General features: G+C 40.1%; 1 protein-coding gene across 2 annotated transcripts in view; it reads left to right on the top strand.

Moving 5' to 3' along the window:
• The window catches only part of LOC107762287 (nuclear pore complex protein NUP107), a 47,369-nt gene that overhangs the window by 10,865 nt on the left and 15,852 nt on the right, over positions 1–20,652 (top strand). For both annotated transcript variants that reach the window (XM_075241402.1, XM_075241403.1), the window contains 4 exons: positions 18,588–18,746; positions 19,275–19,367; positions 19,435–19,602; positions 19,834–19,932. In XM_075241402.1, coding sequence (XP_075097503.1) covers positions 18,588–18,746; positions 19,275–19,367; positions 19,435–19,602; positions 19,834–19,932 — 519 coding nt within the window. The remainder of the gene's footprint in view (positions 1–18,587; positions 18,747–19,274; positions 19,368–19,434; positions 19,603–19,833; positions 19,933–20,652) is intronic.

The following is a 20,652-nucleotide window of genomic DNA, read 5'->3' as shown; positions in this document are numbered from 1 at the left end:
TTTCAACACATTAACATGTAGCCCAGAAAGAGCTTCTAATAGGAGGAAAGCCAGGTTTAGGTACATAAGTTGTGACTTTTCAGCCTCACAAAAGATTAGAGTATTATTTGCATACAGCAGATGAGAAACAGAGACTGAACTCCCAATGTTTATCCCTACTCTGAAGCCTTGAATCCGTTGTAGTTCTCTGGCCTTTTCAAGCATTTTGCTTAAACCTTCCATGGCAAGTATAAATAGGAGAGTGGGATCCCTTTCTGAGGTGAGAAGAAACCCACAGGTTCTCTGTTGACCAACACTGAATATTTGACTGTTGTTATGCTGAATCTAATCCACCTTCTCCATTTGTCTCCGAATCCTATCTTCCTTAGAATAGAAATTAGATAGGACCAATTCAGCTTGTCAAAAGCTTTTTCAATATCAAGTTTGCATATAATGCCAGGCTCCCCAGATTTAAGCCTCCAATCTAGAGCCTCATTAGCTATAAGTGAAGCATCAATTATCTGCCTGTGCTTAATGAAAGCATTTTGATGACTGGAGACTAATTTGCCAATAATCTTCTTCAATCTTTCTGCTAGTAGCTTGGCCACAATCTTATAGACACTGCCAATTAGACTTATTGGTCTGAAGTCTCTAAGTTCAATAGTCCCTTTCTTTTTTGGAATCAAGGCAATAAAGGAGGCATTACATGATCTCACCTTATAGCATGAAAGTGATTGAGTGCCCCCGTCACTTCTGGTTTGATAAACTCCCATGTTCTTTGAAAGAAAGCGATAGTGAAACCATCTGGCCCAGGAGCCTTATCTGAGGAACAGGAATTAATGGTTTTATGCACTTTTTCTTTGTCAGAAACTGAGACTGAACTCCCAATGTTTGTCCCTACTCTGAAGCCTTGAATCCGTTGTAGTTCTCTGGCCTTTTCAAGCATTTTGCTTAAACCTTCCATGGGAAGTATAAATAGAAATGGGGAGAGTGGGATCCCTTTCTGAGGTGAGAAGAAACCCACAGGTTCTCTGTTGACCAACACTGAATATTTGACTGTTGTGATGCTGAATCTAATCCACCTTCTCCATTTGTCTCTGAATCCTATCTTCCTTAGAATAGAAATTAGATAGGACCAATTCAGCTTGTCAAAAGCTTTTTCAATATCAAGTTTGCATATAATGCCAGGCTCCCCAGATTTAAGCCTCCAATCTAGAGCCTCATTGGTTATAAGTGAAGCATCAATTATCTGCCTGTGCTTAATGAAAGCATTTTGATGACTGGAGACTAATTTGCCAATAATCTTCTTCAATCTTTCTGCTAGTAGCTTGGCCACAATCTTATAGACACTGCCAATTAGACTTATTGGTCTGAAGTCTCTAAGTTCAATAGTCCCTTTCTTTTTTGGAATCAAGGCAATAAAGGAGGCATTACATGATCTCACCTTATAGCATGAAAGTGATTGAGTGCCCTCGTCACTTCTGGTTTGATAAACTCCCATGTTCTTTGAAAGAAAGCGATAGTGAAACCATCTGGCCCAGGAGCCTTATCTGAGGAACAAGAATTAATGGTTTCATGCACTTTTTCTTTGTCAAAAGCTTTCTCTAACAACTCCCTGTCCTCTTCTGCTAGTCTAGTTGCTTCATCAAAATTGGCAGTAGGTCTCCACACTTCGTTTTCTGTATACAGATTCTAGTAGAAGTTCAAAATCTCCTCTTTAATCTGTGTTTTGTCTTCTATTATTTCATCATTTACTTTAAGCTTGTTAATATTGTTGAATCTTCTGTGTGAGTTGGCTATGGAATGGGAATATTTAGTGTTCCTGTCCCCCTCTTTCAACCATTGACATCTTGACTTTTGTCTCCATATGTTTCTTCAGCTTTGGCCAGTTCCTCCAGCTCCACTTGCGAACTCAAAATCTTCTGCTTTTCAGCTTGCATTGGAATTCTGCCTTCTGTAGCTTGTTCTAAAGCTGCAAGTTCCTCAAGAGCCTTGCTTCTTCTTACTTCCAACTTTTTTTGAACAGAAGGAAATATATTAATAATAGCTAAGTGTCAAACATTGACATATTACATCCCAAACTGCCGCAATTGGCACTAACATTTGCACTACAGCCTTCTAAGGCATCAACATTTCCTAACGCAGCCTAGCGCATATAGTAGCGGAAGTAGTTTTTACAGAAAAGAAGCCCTCCATGTCCCTTTGATATTGTGTCATCGCCGGTTCCGGTGGGGTAGACAAAAGGCGAAGCTTATTTATGTTGGGCTGCATGAGTGCATCTCTAGCCAAAATATGTGTCATTGCATTTCCTTCCCTTAAGCTATGCTTGAGGATTACCTGCCCCTTCTGCCTCGCCCGAAGAAGTAACAACCTGCATGCATAAATTAGATGTGTGTAAGTAGGATGGTCATGCTCAATCATGGTTATTGTTTCTGAAGCATCCGTTTCAATTTCTACCGGATGCATACTGTGTGCTATAACCATCTGCAGGCCTTCTTGTAGTGCTTGGAGTTCCACTTGAGCCGATGAGAGTGTATGCACCTTCTTGGTGAAAGCCATTATCCAGCGCCTGCATGGTTACGAACAATTCCTCCAATTCCACCTTGGTATCTATCAGCTTTGAAGGCACCATCTATGTTTAGTTTCAACCAGCCTTGCGGTGGCTTGTGCCAACTAACCTTAATAGACTTGTGAGGGAGTTGTTAATGTGCTTTTCAATCACGAGTTTATATTCTAGAGAGGTGTTGATAATGGTTGACCAACGAATTTTGTGAGAAGTATTGTTGTGGTTATTTGCATTCCTATTTTTCCGGATGTTCCAAATGGCAAAAGGAAAGTCCTCATTCCAAGAAAGATAGTGGTGGCTAAAATAATTATTAATTTGCTTATGGTCGAGCCAGTGAGTAGTATGCGTCTTATCATTCAGTTGGAGACCATAAGTATGCCATAAGTTGTTGACAGATGAGCAATCCCAGAAGATGTGGTGAATAGTTTCCTCATTGTTTTTGCAAACCGGGCAGATTGGGTCGATGTTGATACCTATATTAGCCAAGTAAGATCGTGTAGGAAGTCTATTGTGGTAGCACTTCCAAATGAATTTTTTTATCTTGTTTGGGCAATGTAAGCTCCAGATCCAACTGAAATCTTTGTCTTGATTTTCCTCTTCATTTATGATTTGATAGCAAGAAGAGGTTGAGAACAGTCCATTAGAGGATAGGCTCCATATATTGTGAATATTGCGAGATTTCCTACCGGTGGGGATGATAGCACTAATGCTATCAGTTATTTGGGAAGGGATGAGATTTTTGAGAAGTTCAATTGCCCATTTTCCTTAATTTGATTTACTGTAAGCTTATCCTCATGCTCCCTTAGAGGACCTGCGATTGCATTCCTAAGGTTCCTTATGTTTGGGATCCAATTGGATTGCCAAACACTAAGGAGAGCCTTGTTATTGATATCCCATCTTGTACCAATATTGCAAAGGTGCCATCCTCTAAAGATGCTCTTCCAGGTGTGGGAGTTAGTAGTATTCCCCCTCATATTACCATATTTACTAGAGATTACTTTGGTCCACATCGAATTAGGGTTGTTAATAAGTCTCCATACTAAACTCGTTAGGAGTGCTAGATTTTTACTATCAGCTTTTCGAATCCCCAAGCCACCCATGCATTTGTTCTTTGTAACAATGTTCCAATTAATCATATGGAGTTTCCTCTTATCAGGGGATGAGTTCCATAGAAAATCCCGTTGGATTTTGTCTATTTCCTTTAGAGTTTTTTTGGGAAGCATAGAGGATTGCATGATGTGGTTGGGAATTGTGTTTAGAGTAGAGGATATCAGGGTGCACCTCCCCGCTGTGTTGAGCCACTTAGCTTTCCAACTACTTAGTTTCTTTCTCATTTTATCAATGACGAATTGGTAGTCTTTTGGTTTTGGGCTAACGTTTATGATTGGAAAGTCAAGGTATGTACCAAAAGTTTCGCTGACTTTTATGTCCCAAAGATTCGAAAGTTTGATTTTTGTTGACTTTGGGCACTGACTAGAAATAATTAACTTAGATTTTGATTTGTTAATGGTTTGGCCTGATAACTGGCAGAAGTTATCAAGGCAACGAATCATAGAATGGGATGTTTTTATGTTGGCTTTGCCCATTAGAGTGAGGTCGTCTGCGAAGAATAAGTGCGATAAAGGAGGGCTTTTGTGAGTAATTCTAATAGTTTCCAATTTCTTAATATCCACATTGTGGTTGATCATTATAGAGAGCATTTCCATACAAAGTATGAAAATGTAGGGTGACATAGGGTTTCCTTGTCTAATTCCTCTTGAAGGAGCAAAGGATTCAGACTTTGTGCCATTGACAAGGATGGTATAGCTAGAGGAGGTAATACAACATATAATTAGGTTGATCAAACTAGTAGGGAAATTAAAGAAGATTAATGTTCTATGGATGAAAGACCATTCCAATTTATCAAATGCTTTTTCAAGGTCGGTTTTGACTATCATATTCCCTTGCTTGCTTTTTGAATTTTTGATGTAGTTCATTACTTCTTGAATGATTAGAGCATTATCACAAGCTCTTCTTTCCTTAATGAAGCTAGCTTGGTGAGGGCCAATTATATTCTGCATAAAGGGCTTCATCCTATTGGCTATTATTTTAGAAATGATTTTGTAAATCGTATTACAAAAGCTTATGGGCCTAAATTTTTTTAAATGATTAGCATTTTCAAACTTGGGGATTAGGCAAATGTAAGTCTTGTTAATGTCTTTAGGAATACTGTTTTCCCTAAATACTTTGTGACAGAAATCCATAACACTACCTTTAATGTTATTCCAGAATTTTTAGAAAAAAAGGGGGTGAAGCCCATCCGGTCATGGAGCTTTATTAGGATGAAAAGAGAATATTGCTTTTGTGATCTCAAAGTCTATAAGCGGCTAGTCTAGGCACGAGGGAGGGAAGTGTATATTAGAGTGGTTGCTACCATTTTGTGTATGCAAATAGGAAGAAGTGTGGTTTGTAGTGAATAAGTTCTTGAAAAAATTGACCGTGTGGTCCATTATGGATTTTGGGTCGTCTATCTACTTTTTGGAGCCATCTTTAAAGAAGGTAATCTTATTAATTCTTTATGATTTGGAAATATTTGGTATTAGCGTCGCCTCCATTCATCCACATAACTCTAGAGCGTAACTTCCAATAATCTTCCTCAAGTACTAGGATCTCATTATATTGATGTTGTAATTTTTTTCTAGCTCTTGAAGGAAAATGCTAGTGCTATATCTAGGACTAATTTGAATTCCACTTAGCCTTGCTAGAATTTGTCTTTTTTTCCTATGAATGTCACCAAAGACTTCGTTACTCCAGCTCTTAACATCCTCCTCAAAGGACTTCGTGGCAGATATAAGATCATTAGTGGCCCAGTGCTTATTGACTATAGAAGTGAACTCCGGATGGGAACACCACATTGTTTCTAAGCGGAAAGGCTTGTCAATATAGTTCGTGGATTTCTTTTTGAGAGAGATGAGAATAGGGTTATGGTCGGAATGAGTTTTTGATAGGTGGATTATGGAGGCATCAGGGTATTGATCTAACCATTCCGTGTTAGCATAAACTCTATCGAGACGCTCCATTATTAGACCTTTCCCTCTTTTTCTATGATTCGACCACGTAAATTTGCACCCTTTGAAGCCTAGATCAAATAATTTGCAGTAGTTTAGGCTTGCTAAAATGTTTTGTGCACGCTTTTGGTTCACTGCCCTACCTCCAAATTTTTCTTGAGACATAATTACATCATTAAAATCCCCTCCCATAAGCCAAGGTCCTTTATAGAAATTATAGATATTTTTTATATTATGCCATAATGTATCACGATTGTACTTGTCAGTGCCAGCATAGATTGAACGAAAGAGCCAAGTTTTGTGATTTGGTTTTACCTCGATCATGGCATGGATTTCTTGGTTACGCCTAGTGAAGTTGTTGACGACGACTCTATTATGATTCCAAAGGATGACCAGCCCACCTGCTTTCCCCTCAGCAGGGCACCTCAATCATTTCAGTGAAATTGAAGTCCTCCAGAATTGAGAGGTGGTTAGCCATTCTAGTTTCTAGCAGAGCTACCATGTTGGGGTTGTGAGTATCCATAAGCTACCTAAAATTACGACGAAAATTTGCATTATTTGCACCCCAGACGTTCCAAATTATAAAGTTAATGGGTTGATTCATCATGGGCTGGTTGGAAGGTGCTTGGTTCTCCCTCGCGGTTGGTGTATTGTTCCTCCTGTGGGAGGGTACCAGAATTAGTACATTCTTCCCGACAATGGGGTCGGGGGAGGGGGGAGCGTATATCCATCGAGCACTTGAACATGGTGGGTGGACAGCTGATGATGCACTTCTTGTCGAGCCATTCTTTGAAGATTAGTATTTTTACTTTGCTTAGGTTTGAGAACGCCACCCTCGGTTCTCCAAGATGAGGGAGTGGTTCTTCCTCCACTTCTTGGTTTTCCTCGAGATTTTGCATGTCCATCTGCTGTGCTTCTGCATGCATGGGAGGAGGTGGGTTCTGATGTTGTGGTTGTGGATTTGGTGGTTGGGCCTGTTGGACAGGGGGTGTTTGGGCTGTCCATGGGGTGAAAATGGGGTTTAGCATGGACATCTCCTCTGGAGCAAACAAGGGTAGATTGATTGGTACATTCTGTGGCATCATATTGTTGGGATTTCCTGGAATGTTCCACATCTCTTGCATATTGGTAGTTAGGTTTTGATTGAGTGATGGAGCCAGTGGTTGGAGGATATTTGAGATCCACATTTGGTTGATGTAGTTTGTCATGGCCAAATGCATGCCCTCCGAGATCAGCTGAGCAAGGTAGCTCGTATTTTGGATGATCAGGACTGGGTCCTGCCCGTCGATCTAAAGATTGAAGGAAATGGCTTGACCCATGAGGCCTAGCTCTATCCAGGATTGTGGCTGATTGTTGGGTGGATTTGGTGGCCGAGTGTAAATCACAGGTTGAGGGGGAAGATGGGGTGGTAATGGAGGAAGGTTGTCCATTGGGTAGGGACGATTGAGGCGTTGGATTTGAATTAGGCGAAATCTCCTTCGGAGGGTGAGTTGTGTTCGAGGCATTCTGGGAAGTTAATATATCACAAGCTATGGAGTTTGGAGGAGTAAGAGCAGGAGTAGTAATGATAGGGTCTATATGCAAGGGAGAGAAGGGGTCTTGCGTGAGGTTTTTAGCAATATCTCCAATGGAGATCGCGTCCGACATATGGAGGTCGCTTTTGGCCAAGTGTTCATCGTCAGGGAGGTCATTTGATTGCACGCAATCTAATAGTGGGATATCTTCCTCCATAATATGATTACTGTGAGGGGTTAGTAAAGGAGTATTTTTTGTGTGGATTTTTTTATTGGGTGTTAGAGGGTTATTAGCAGGCTCATTAGTAGCAAGAGATTTTGGGAGATACTCCGTAGGATTAGAGTTCTTAGAAGACACGTTTTGTCCACCTGTCTGCTTGGGGTAGTCCTTGCCATGCAAACCACTGGTGGTATTATTTTTACCGCTGGTTTGTTCATAATCTAGGTGCTCTAAATTTAGATTATGGTAATTATGATTAAAGTGGTTAGTAAGAGTATTTTCATTAGGCTTATGGTTTTTAACTAAAGCTAATACAGGATTATGAAGAGACTTTGGATTATCGAGAAGCGTGGATGGCACAGATTTTTTTTCTATGAATTTTAATTGCTGAGTTTTGAGAAACTTACCCGTTGAGGCTTCAAAAATTTTTACATTTATACCTGGCAGTGTTGATGTTGTGGTATTTGTCTGCATGCTTGGTTTTAATAATGATCTCCTATTCTTGGGGAATGAAACCGTCTGCCATTCATAGTCGTTGTCCGTTTTTCTGGTTTGCCTTCTTCATTGGTCGAGTTTGTACTGTGGGTGGTTATGTGGGTACATTTGGTAGTTGAGTGCCCAAGACAACCACATTTTTTACATAGAATATTATCTCATTTGTATAATATTGTTTGTTTGTGAGATCCAATAAGGATATAGGGCTGCACCTTTTCCTTCAGTGGCAATTGAACACATAAACGTGCGTAACGCCCTCGAAGAGTAGAGGAGGTACATGCGTCGATTTTTAGAAGCTTTCCAATAGCATTCCCAATTTTTGTGAGTATAATTCCATCGTAGAATTCCGTTGGGAGATGGGGTAATCTCACCCAGATGGCCGTGAAACTTTGGGTTGCTTGAGTGGCTACAAAGTTTGGTGTCCATTTTTGGACTGAGAGGAAGAAGCCATTGATGAACCATGGCCCGTTTTGCAGTTCTTTCTTTGCATTTTCTTCCTTATTGAATTTAATCGTATAATAGTCCTCTCCGAGGTCTATTAAGGAGAAGTTTTCAGATGGCCTCCACAGGGCTTGAACCTTTGCCTTTAGATACTGGTGGAGGATTCTCTTTCCAATTAGCTTGATTATAACGGAGAATTTCCATGGTTCATAAATTCTTTTGATATCCTGCCCCGTTAGGGTTATTTGATGAGGCTGGTTCACCCTTCCCTCGTTGGTAAACTGGGCACGATCATTGTGTTGCACATCCATGGGGAAGATGAGCTATTTGGACTGTTCAAGTCCCCTAGATTGTTAGTTAATTCTCCAATCAGCTTGTCCTTGTACGAAATCTTTTCCTCACATGGGGGGATGTTAGGAGGCTTTGGAGGAATTGTTGTTGTTGCTAGTAGGTTGCCTGTAGTAGTATGTGTATGCATTCGTTTGGTTGCCTTAGGCAGAATAAAGTTAGAGAGAAGGAGGAGCCTCTCTCACTAAAGGATGATATCCAAACAAACCTATTCTTACTTAGTATGTGTATGCATTCTTACTTCCAATTTGCCATAAACTTCTTTGTTCCAGTTGGAGATGTCTTTTTTCAAGTTTCTCAACTTCTGAGTGAGAATAAAATTAGGGCTGCCACCTATAGTGTAATTCTGCCACCACCCTTTTACCATATCAATGAACCCCTCTTGTTGCAACCACATATTCTCAAACTTGAATTAGGAGTGGGTTGCCTCCCATTCTCCACATTCCAACAGTAATGGTTTATGATCAGAAATAGGTCTAGGCAACGCTAGCTGTTTAATTGCTTTAAAGCTTTTATCCCACTCTGTAGAAATAAGGAATCTGTCAATCCTAGATGTCTGTAGAGTGTTTTCCCCCCTTGACCATGTATACTTTGCTCCATGAAGAGGCAATCAATCAGTTGCAGATCCATAATTGTTTCTGAGAAGCTTTTCATTGCTTTGGATCTCATAGTGCAATTGAGTCTCTTGTTCTCCAACCTGCATGCATTGAAATCCCCACCTATAATCCATTGCTCACTCCAAATACCTCTAATTGCTCCCAGCTCCTGCCATAGTTCTTCCCTCTCAGAATTTGTATGTGTACCATATACTCCAGTAAAGCACCATCTGAAATCCTCTTGTGAACTTTCAAGGATACATGTGACTGTGTAATTGCCTTGATGAGTGTCAATGCAATTCCACATTCTTTTATCCCAAATAATAATAATACCCCCACTAGTGCCACAAGCCTTTAGTTCTACCCAATCAACCCATCTGCTCCCCCAAATTTGATGTAACAAGTTTTTAGGAATTACCTCCATTTTGGTTTCCTCAAGACACAAAATGTCGGCCTTCCATTTACGAACTAAAGATACTAGAGTGCTCCTTTTTTTCCTACCATTGAGACCCCTAATGTTCCAGCTTAGGATTTTTACTTTCATCTTGACTGGCTCTTGAAGTGCTTGCCCCTGCCTCTGTTGCTTCGCCCATCGTACTTAATGCTGCTAATTAGCTTTTGAACCTCACCTTCCCCTTTTTTCTTTCCCTTCTTGCTTGTTGCTGCCAGTGACCCCTTTTTTGTATTTGAATTTGTCTCTTTTGATCCATTTAAATCGAAGATTTCATGCTCAAATCCGGTTACGTTGATCCCAAAAGCTTTGCGTGCTTTACCCATAACCAGTTTTGTCCATTTAGATGTTTCAATGACACTTGGTTGCTGAATTCCTTGTGATTGCAGTTTTATAATACAGTAATAAGCATTAGTTTTTTACTTTAATTTTTTATGATGATCATTTTTTTCTTACTAAAAATAAATTTTGTTGGGTTTTAATATTACCATCTAATTAAATTCTCCATATGATTACTAAAACTAACAATGTGGAGTCTCTTTTTATTTCTCGTATTTTCTGATTTGAGTTTCAATACGAATAAGATGAATTCATATATTAGATACTTGAGTTCTAATTTGAGTTTCAGTAGGAATACGATGAATTCATATATTAGATACTTGAGTAAAGAGAATACAATTTTTAAAGCCATGAAGAACATGTATTATTGCATGATATTTGAATATAAGTTAATATATTAGTTATTCTACTATGTCTAAGCTACTAAAATAAATGCACAACTAATATATCAAAGTTATCATAAGGCATTAGAGTATGACATAGTTTTTTTCCTTTATAAAGTTGGCTAAATATAATTCAATCTTCATAAATTTCTGAATGAAGAAAGGGATCGGGATATTGTGCTAGGCGAATTGGAGCATTCCGAGAGTCACCGAGACTTTGGGTACTGCAGGCGTATCAAGGTTGAGGAGGTCGTGGGAGCTATGCGTAAGATGAGTAGGGGCAAAGCGACCGGGCCAGATGAGATTCCGGTGGAATTTTGGAAGTGTGTGGAGAGAGCAAGTTTGGAGTGGTTGACTAGGTTGTTTAATGTAATTTTTAAGGCGAAGAGGATGTCGGATGAGTGGAGGTGGAGTACGGTGGTTCCATTGTATAAGAACAAAGGTGATATCTAGAGTTGTAACAATTATAGGGGTATCAAATTACTGAGTCATACCATGAAAGTGTGGGAGAGGGTGGTTGAAGCGAGGGTGAGGATGACAATGTCTGTATCCGACAACCAGATCGGGTTCATGCCGGGTCGTTCTACTATAAAAGCTATACACCTTGTTAGGAGGTTGGTGGAACTGTACAGAGAGAGGAAGAAGGGTCTGCACATGTTGTTTATTGACCTAGAGAAAGCGTATGACAAGGTTCCTAGAGAAGTTCTCTAGAGATGCTTAGAGGCAAAAAATGTATCGATTCCCGACATTATGGCGATTAAGGACATGTACAATGGGGCTAAGACTCGGATTAGGACAGTAGGAGGCGACTCTGAGCATTTTCCGGTTGTAATGGGGTTACACCAAGGTTCTGCGCTCAGTCCGTTCTTATTCGCCCTGGTGATGGATGCATTAACACACCATATTCAAAGGGAGGTGCCATGGTGCATGCTATTCGCCGATGACATAGTTCTGATTGATGAGTCGCGAGCCGGTGTTAACGAGAGGCTGGAAGTTTGGAGACAGGCTCTTGAGTCTAAGGGTTTCAAGCTGAGCAGGACGAAGACGAAATACCTGGAGTATAAGTTCAGCGCTGAGCCGGGGGAAGTAGGCGTGAATGTGAGGCTTGAATCACATGTCATCCCAAGTAAAGGCAGCTTCAAGTACCTTGGGTCGGTTATCCAGGGGGAGGGGAGATCGACGAAGATGTCACACACCGTATTGGGTAGGATGGATGAAGTGAAGTTTAGCATCTGGAGTCCTGTGTGACAAGAGAGTGCCACCGATACTCAAAGGTAAGTTCTATAAAGCGGTGATTAGACTGGCTATGATGTATGGGGCTGAGTGTTGACCCGTTAAGAACTCACATGTCCAAAAGATGAAAGTAGCAGAAATGAGGATGTTGAGGTGGATGTGCGGGCACACTAGGATGGATAAGATTAGGAATGATGATATTCGGGAGAAGGTGCTTGTGGCTCCCATTGATGACAAGATGCGGGAAGCGATCTCAGATGGTTCGGGCATGTTCGGAGGAGAAGCCCAGATGCTCCGGTAAGGAGGTGTGAGCGACTGGTTGTGGAGGGCACGAGAAGAGGTAGAGGGTGGCCTAAGAAGTATTGGGGAGAGGTGATCAGACAGGATATGGCGAGGCTCTAGATTTTCGAGGACATGACACTTGATAGGAAGATGTGGAGGTCGAGTATTAGGGTTGTAGGTTAGGAGGTAGTTGAGTCTTGCCTTACTTTGTACCTTTGTGAGCCTAGTCTGGTAGGGTTTTTGTGTAAGATAGCTAGTGGCAATGTTGTGTCTTACTATTTCACTTCAGGACCTATTTACTAGTCATCACTTTTGCTTTGCATCTTTCTTCTGGATTTCATGTTGTTCCTATTTTTCCTATGATTTCTGTGGTGAAACTAATATTGTCTCCTCTCGTCTCTTTGTTTTCTTGAGCCGAGGGTCTTTCGGAAACAACCTCTCTACTCCTTTGGGGTAAGGGTAAGGTCTGCGTATACATTACCCTCCCCAGATCCCACTAGTGGGATTTTACTCGGTTGTTGTTGTTGTTTTATAATTCAATCACATGGTTTAATATTATTTGTGTGATTTTAAAAAAAATTATACTCATTGATATGGGGTACACGCACAATGGGCGTATCGTAAAACTAGTCAACAAAATTATACTTCTTTGTCCTCGGTCCTTCGACTCGTCCAAGCTGAGTCTATTCGGTCTTGTACTTGGTCAAATTTTTTTTTAGTAAAGCTTTAATTGAGTCAATCCGAGGTCTCTTTGTTTGTTAACCTGCATTATGGTTGAATTGTGGTGAGAAGACTTCACTGAGGAAACCATTAAAGTAGCTCATGTGTGGGAGTAAAGGTAAATAGTCTAAGGTTTGTCGCTCTGACCAAGGAATATGTGGGGAGTAAACATAACTATACTAAGGTACATCGACTAAGTAAGATGGTTGGTATTGTCTTCATGATTACTGTAGGGAGGCTGCATTGATATTTTTTTCTCTATTTGTACACACTGATTGTACTTTTATCAGCATCATTGTGGTTCTTTTGGTGTTAAAAAGGGTAAAAAGTGTGAAAAGGGCCAAGATCTGCTGGGCAAGTGCAAACTGCTAAGTGCAACTAAAGCACTCGGTTTAATGAAGGAACACACACGAAGAAACAATGAAAATAATGTGTAACACCAGGAAAAAATGGGTATTTAGAAAACACAAATAACAATTATATAGTCAAAAGAATTGGAAAAAATGCAATAAGTCAACTATACCTCATTCTCCAATAATTTGAAATCGACTTTATAAAAGCTGTGTCCATTCATCTGGATTTAGCAAAACATAAAGGGGCTGCCCGGTGCACGAAGCATCTGAATATCTTATATTCTGGAATATTTTATCAGCTCCTTAAGTTCTTAGATAGGGGTGGATGCAATGTGCAAGAGCTATATAATTTTTTTTATACTTAAATTTATTTGATAAAAAGAAGAATTTTATTTTATATGACCATTCATTTAACATTTTCATTTATGACGTTCCTTAACTATTTGTATATAGTTTATATTTATTATGTGCACCACCCTCTTTAAGTTATTAGGGACAAGGTATGAGTGGCATGGTGGAGGATAATTTGCGGGAGTTGAGGCTGAGATAGTTCGGGCATTTGAAGAGTAGCATCATGCTCCGGTCAGGAGGTGTGAGAGGTTGTCCATTGCGGGTTCGAGGAAGGGAAGGGGCAGCCCTAAGAAGTATTGGGGAGAGGTAGTTAGGCAGGACATGTTATTGCTCCAGCTTACCGAGGATATGACCGATGATAGAAAGGTGGGGAGGTCGAGGATTAGGGTTGTAGGTTGACAGATAGTAGTGTGTTCCTTATAGGCTTAACACTAGTACTAGGATTATTTTTGTATTATCTTATTCATGGTTCTTTACTTTTTGTTTTTTTGATGAAATAAGGTGTTTCATTAGCAAAAGGCATCAAGAAGATGCACGTTACAAAAGTAATGAAATGCAGAAAAAAGAATAAGAATTGTAGCTCCCTTTACAATGTCAATCTAAGACCAGGGAGCTAACAAAGTCCAAAAATTGGTCAGTGCTAATTACAGAAGCTAATTTAGTTCAACAAAAAAGATTGAGTAGGCAAATAGCTTTGAGAGTGTGATTTGGAGTTGAGATTCCATCAAAACATCTTCTATTCCTTTCATTCCATAAACACCAAAAAATAGCACCAGGGATCATCAACCAGATTTTTTTGATGGTCTTGTCAACTCTCCATAAACTCCAGCTCAAGTGTGCCTCTTTCATATTCTGTGGCATGACCCAAATCAAGCCAAAAATGCAAAGGAACATATTCCAAAGGTCAAAAGCCACAGGGCAATGCAAAAATAAGTGGTTGACAGTTTCTGCATCTCTCAGACATAGATAACACCTGTTGACCAACTGGAAACCTCTTCTGTTGAGGTTGTTTTGAGTTAAGCAGGCCTCATTGAGGGCAATCCAGTTGTGGCAAATGACTTTGATAGGCAGTTTGGTCTTCCATATTAACTTCCAGGGCCATGCATCTAACACCTGGTTCTGGAATCAGTCTGCCTGTAGCATTCTTTTACTGTGAAGGTGCCCTTGCTTCCCCAGCATATGTTATCTGGTTGGCTCACATCAATATTGTACCCCTCCACTTTTGCTAGCAAATCAAATAGGCTATCAATTTCCCAGTTTTGCACTGCTCTTCTAAAGTGAACATCCCAGTTGCTACCATTTCTGTTTTGATCTATAGAGGAGTTCTGGTGTAGAGCAATCTGATATAGGCTAGGAAACTCATCCATGAGTGAAGAGTTGTTTAGCCATTTATCTTTCCAGAATCTTATGTGAGCCCCATTGCCTGGTTTGAAGTGGATGTACTGGAAAAATTCACTCCCGAATTTACTAATGTACTTCCAAGGACCCACACCATAAGGTGCATTAGAACTTTTAGTGCTCCAGTTATCTCTTTTCCCATGCTTGACAATGATCACTTCCTTCCATAGGCTTGATTCTCCCGTGCCAAATCTCCCAAGCCACTTCATTAATAGGCATTTATTGTGGGCTGCTAGATCTCTAACTCCCAATCCTCCATTGCATTTCGGCTGAGTGACTGTGTCCCACTTTATTAGATGAAATTTGTGGGTGTTGCTATTTCCCTCCCATAGGAAGTTTCTCCTGGTTCTGTCCAATTGCTTTAGTACTTTCTTTGGAATGGGAAACAATGACATGAAGTATGTTGGTATACTGTCAAGCACACTGTTGATGAGAGTTAATCTGCCACCCGTGGATATATATTGAAGCTGCCAGGAGGTTAGTCTCTTCTCAAATTTTTCAATGAATCCCATTCCATACCTCACAGTTTTTGAACTTAGCACCCAATGGTAGGCCCAAGTATGTTGTAGGTAGAGTCCTAATGCTGCAACCCATAATGCCTGCCAGCTCCTCCACATTAGGCACCTGATTGATAGGATAAATTATGCTTTTCAGCACATTTACATGTAACCCTGACAGAGCTTCAAAGAGGAGAAGAGTGAGGTTCAGGTACATAGACAACAACAACAACGACCCAGTATAAATCCCACAAGTGGGGTCTGGGGAGGTAATATGTACGCAGACCTTACCCCTACCCCAAAGGGTAGAGAGGCTGTTTCCAGGAGACCCTCGGCTCAAAAAAGCAACAGCATATCATCAGCATATAACAGGTAAGATCAAAGTATACATAACTTGCGACTTATCTGCCTCACAGAAGATCAAAGTATCATCAGCATATAACAGGTAAGAAACGGTGACTGAGTTCCCAATATTGGAGCCTACTTTTAATCCCTGAATCCACTGCATTTCTCTGGCTTTTTCTAGCATCTTGCTTAGTCCCTCCATGGCTAGAATGAACAGGAAAGGGGGGAGTGTGTCTCCCTGCCTGATCCCTCTTTGAGGGGAGAAGAAGCCCACTGGTTCCCTATTGACTAAAACTGAGTACTTCACTTTTGAGATGCTGAATCTGATCCACCTTATCCATTTGTCTCCAAATCCCATCTTCCTCAGTATAGAGATTAGATAGGACCAGTTTAGTTTGTCAAAAGCCTTCTCTATGTCCAGCTTGCACATAATACAAGGATCCCCTGTTTTAATCCTCCAATCTAAAGTCTCATTAGCTATAAGTGCTGCATATGTGATCTGTCTATGTTTGATGAAGGCATTCTGGTGACTGGACACAAGTTTACCAATAACCTTCTTCAGCCTTTCTGCTAGCAACTTGGCCACAATCTTATAAACACTTCCAATAAGGCTTATTGGCCTATAGTATTTGAGCTCAATTGCCCCTTTCTTTTTAGGGATCAAGGCAATGAAAGAAGCATTGCATGATCTCACCATGTAACATTGCTGATGGAAATGGTTGAGAGCCCCCATCACCTCCGGTTTGATAAACTCCCAGGATTTTTGGAAAAAAGCCAATGTGAAGCCATCTGGACCTGGAGCTTTATCTGGGGCACATGAAAGAATAACATTATGCACTTCTTCTTCGTCAAACGCTTTCTCTAGCATCTCCTTGTCTTCCCCCGAAAGTGTAGCAACTTCTTCAAAATTAGCTCTAGGTCTCCATCCCTCATTCTCTGTGTACAGGTTAGAAGCTCAGAATCTCTTCTTTGATTTTTGCTTTGTCTTCTATTAATTCATCATCCACCTGGAGCTTGTCGATATTGTTGAATCTTCTGTGAGAGTTGGCAATTGATTGGAAGTACTTTGTGTTCCTGTCACCCTCTTTTAACCATTGACACCTTGATTTTTGTCTCCAAGATGTTTCTTCATGGTTCTTTACTATTACATGCCGTGTCATTTGCGCCCGTTAACTTAATATATTGTTGTTACTATTATTTGCTACTTGTTGCTTTATCTCCACTGTTCCTTGAGCCAAGGGTCTATCGGAAACAACCTCTCTATTTTTATAAGGTAGGGGTAAGGTCTGCGTACACACTGCCCTCCGCAGATCCCATTTATGGAAATACTCTGGGTTTGTTTTTGTTGTTACCACCCTCTTTAAGACAAACTTTAGGCGGTGAGGCGCACTCCTCTGAGTTTTGGTGTCAGTATCATAGCGCCAGCTTGGTTAGGCAAATCACCAAGCTAAGTTGCACCTAGCTTTAGAGCGCCTTTAATCATTGGGTTATCTGTTGGAATTCCTAGTCTTCGATAGTAGATTCTCTTCTTCCCTCATGATTCCACGAACTGTAGTTCTGCCAAGAGTAGAATGTGACTGTCCAACTGTTGTTATTTATGCTTGCGGACAAAGAAAAGTATAATTTTCAGTTTTTCACCTAGTGTAGGCATTGCATTCAACATTAACAAGTGAAGTATGGCTTGGTTGGAGAGACAACCAATTAGCTGGAAGGAAATTATTGTGCCCTATGTGTTGCAGTTTCCCAAATTGAATTGACATGGCCAGTTTTCAAGTTAAAATTTTGTTGGTCTTTGGTTTCCATTTTCTTCCCTGAACGTATGCATTAGCCAGCATAGCAGGGATTGATCATCATCTCAAAAGGTAATTAAAACAAAAATTATGCTACTTAACTGGGAAGTTTGACCCAAATATCCTCTTTTTTCTACTCCTTCTGGCTCTCCTGTTCAAATTTATTTGCAGATTTATGCCTGGGTAAAAACAATGTCAAACACTAGAAAAGCTTCTCCAGTCGGTGTATGGGAATTGAGCTGGAGAGACTACAGGCTGATCTACTGTATGATAACAAGAGGAAACATGGTTATATCAGTCACGACTTGTTTGGCCTTATAAAAGAAAGTGTTAAATTGTTTAAATCATGGAAATAACTTACCTTTCTGAAATGTTAAATTGAGGCAAAAGCTGGTTAACAAGATTCAGTTATTAACTAAGCTTCAGCAAGCTGAGTTTGCTGTACATTGTCTGGGGAATTGCCTAAGATCTTGTGATTTTGGGCAAAGTTACTCAGGGAATAAGGATGATTGTGTGGAAATGATATGAGGGTTTAGCTTCTTTTGACCTCTATGTAGGGAAATCCATGCTTCTTAGATGGACATTGCACCTGTAGAGAAGTCTGGTTTTAAAGTGTAACACGGAGAAATTAAAATTTTATAGGTGGAAAACCAATGTTGTTAAGCTGTACTGTTTTGCACAATATCTTTTTCCTAGATGGTAGACGTACATAACCATCCAGTTCTATATATTTTTGAATGATTTAGCTTGAGGCAAGGGAATGCCAAGCACTTAATTCAAATTTTATCGTAAGACAGTCTAAGGGATGCATGAAATAAAAAAGGAGAAAAAAGTATATGACAGTCCGGATAAAGAGGTTTTTGTTCCTAGATTTTTTTGGGATAAGATCCTTGATTGTACATCAGATTTTCTAATTAGATTCGTCTGTTGGGTTATCTGTAATTGCTACAAAAGTTTCAAAATCTCTTATTTTTTTTCTCTTGCTACATTCTCTTTTGGAACTAAGGGAGGTTACTTTTTTCACCTGTTTGCACTGCTGGAATCATAGTGTGTGCTAGAGATGAGTTTGATGGTTTATTTGTTTGTTTAATTATCTAGCATAAACACCAAAATTTTAATGGGAAGACTGCTCATAACTTCAGTACCATGTCTAATTGCACAGTTGACATATTTTTACTCCTTTTTTCATGAAATCTTGTAATGGTGATTGTTTCTAATTATGCTTATTTACCTTTGCAGGTGCGTGGCTCTCATGTTGGCACCTATCTCCCTAGTTCCGGAATTTGGCATCACACTCAACGGTTCCTGAAGAAAGGTGTTCCAAATCAAAGGACAATTAATCACTTGGACTTTGATGCTCCTACGCGTGAACATGCTCAGCAATTGCCTGATGACAAAGTATGCTCTTGCAAAGAAATTGACTTAATTATTTGCATGTGTCTCCATGTCTATCTCCTCCTGGATGATTTTGGATGGTGAAAATTTGTTAAATTTTTCGCTATTGACAGAAAAGCTATCTCTAGATGTCAGGATTATTAGAAGACCTTCTCTCTTCCTTTGATCATATCACTGTAGGCATACATTTACATATTGCAGAAACCACCATGCTTCAGCTTCTTTCTCCTGGGTATCTCGTATCTTCTTTCAACTGCATTATGCTTATCTTCATTCAGTTCATTCTTGGTAGTCCTTTTCGATTTGTGCATAGTTTATTAAGTGTCTCTGGTTTCCCTGTTTTCTTTATTGGTAAATTACATGAGAATGGGGACGTGGGGAGAGGGTGGAGAACAAGAAATGGAAAAACCATGATCTTTGTAGCCAACATTAGAAGGTTCATATTGGTGGGTTTTTCATGGTGCCTACATATCTCATTAACTGATGGCATGTGATGCTCTTTTTGCATTGAAAAACATCTTGTACCCATAGAAACAAGATGAATCTCTTCTGGAGGATGTCTGGACTCTGTTAAGGGCAGGGAGACTGGAAGAAGCATGCAGCCTCTGCCGGTCTGCTGGACAGGTATGCCAATCTTTTAGGGAAGTTTGACACCGTATCCTTTATTCTGATAAAAACATTGACTTGACAGTCATGGAGAGCTGCAACACTATCTCCATTTGGAGGGTTTGATCAGTTCCCATCCATTGAAGCCCTGGTAAGAAATGGCAAGAACAGAACCTTACAGGCCATTGAGCTGGAAAGTGGACTCGGTCATCAATGGCGTCTCTGGAAATGGGCTTGCTATTGTGCTTCAGAGGTAGGAAATAGGGTTAAAGTGATGGGGTTTTCCTGTTCAGTATCTAGCTTTCTTCTCGTCCAAAAATAATTTATTATTATGCAAGAGACATTGGGTTTAAGGATATCTGTCTCTGTTATGCCTTTTGCGTCATGATTATGTTTGAGAGCGCATGTTCTCCGTCTATGGATGTGCTGGTGTGGTTGTGTTGTATTTGAACTGATGAAACTTGTTTTCTTCTCTACATTGAAGAAAATTGCAGATCAAGGTGGCGGAAAATATGAAGCAGCAGTATATGCAACCCAGTGCAGTAACCTGAAACGCATTCTTCCAACATGTAGGGATTGGGAGGTATAACATTCCTGTTATTTGTCCATTTCGTAATGCAGTACTTTCCGTTCTTTAATCTGCATGATACTTGTTAGTTTGATAGTTAAATAGTAGTAAATAACCCTAATCCCATATGTATTAGGAGTAGGACATATATTATATATAAATAGATATATATAGGGCTCATTGTATCATTGTCAATATTAATCAATAATATTTTCTCCCGTGCATTCTCACATGGTATCAGAGCTTTGGTGAGAATAGATTGTTGTGCGTCATTCCAGCGACATCCGGGAAGAAAGAACTCAGTCACCGTGAGATTTTCCGGTTACCTAAGTGACTATTTGCGTTAATCACTAATTATCAGTGTTAACACTGTGCGAAATCCAATACCACCAAAAGGTTCCCAAGAGATAGGCGACCAAAACCCAGAAAAAACCACTTGAAAACACTCACCCACGCGCCTGCTGGAGTTCTGCTACCGGCGGCGCGTCTGTCCCACGCGCCGGCTCGTGAGGGCTGTTCCGACCAGAATTTGAAAAAGTTTCTTTTGGACGGTGTAATTGTCTTGCAATTCCGAGCCTACCCATCCAATTTAAACCTAATTCCGACAACTTTTATATTTTTCCGGTGTGAACTGTGATTTCTGGCGTGATAAGTGATTTGAAGAAAAATTTATGATTTTTTCCGGCGTGAACATTATAATGTCATTCTTATTTATTCTAAAAAAAAAACATTATA

The sequence above is a fragment of the Nicotiana tabacum genome, chromosome 20 (genome assembly GCF_000715075.1).
Source record: "Nicotiana tabacum cultivar K326 chromosome 20, ASM71507v2, whole genome shotgun sequence".
NCBI classification, from domain to species: Eukaryota; Viridiplantae; Streptophyta; class Magnoliopsida; order Solanales; family Solanaceae; genus Nicotiana; species Nicotiana tabacum.
Note: the sequence above shows the minus strand (reverse complement) of the source record. Positions and strands in the feature narration are given on the sequence as shown.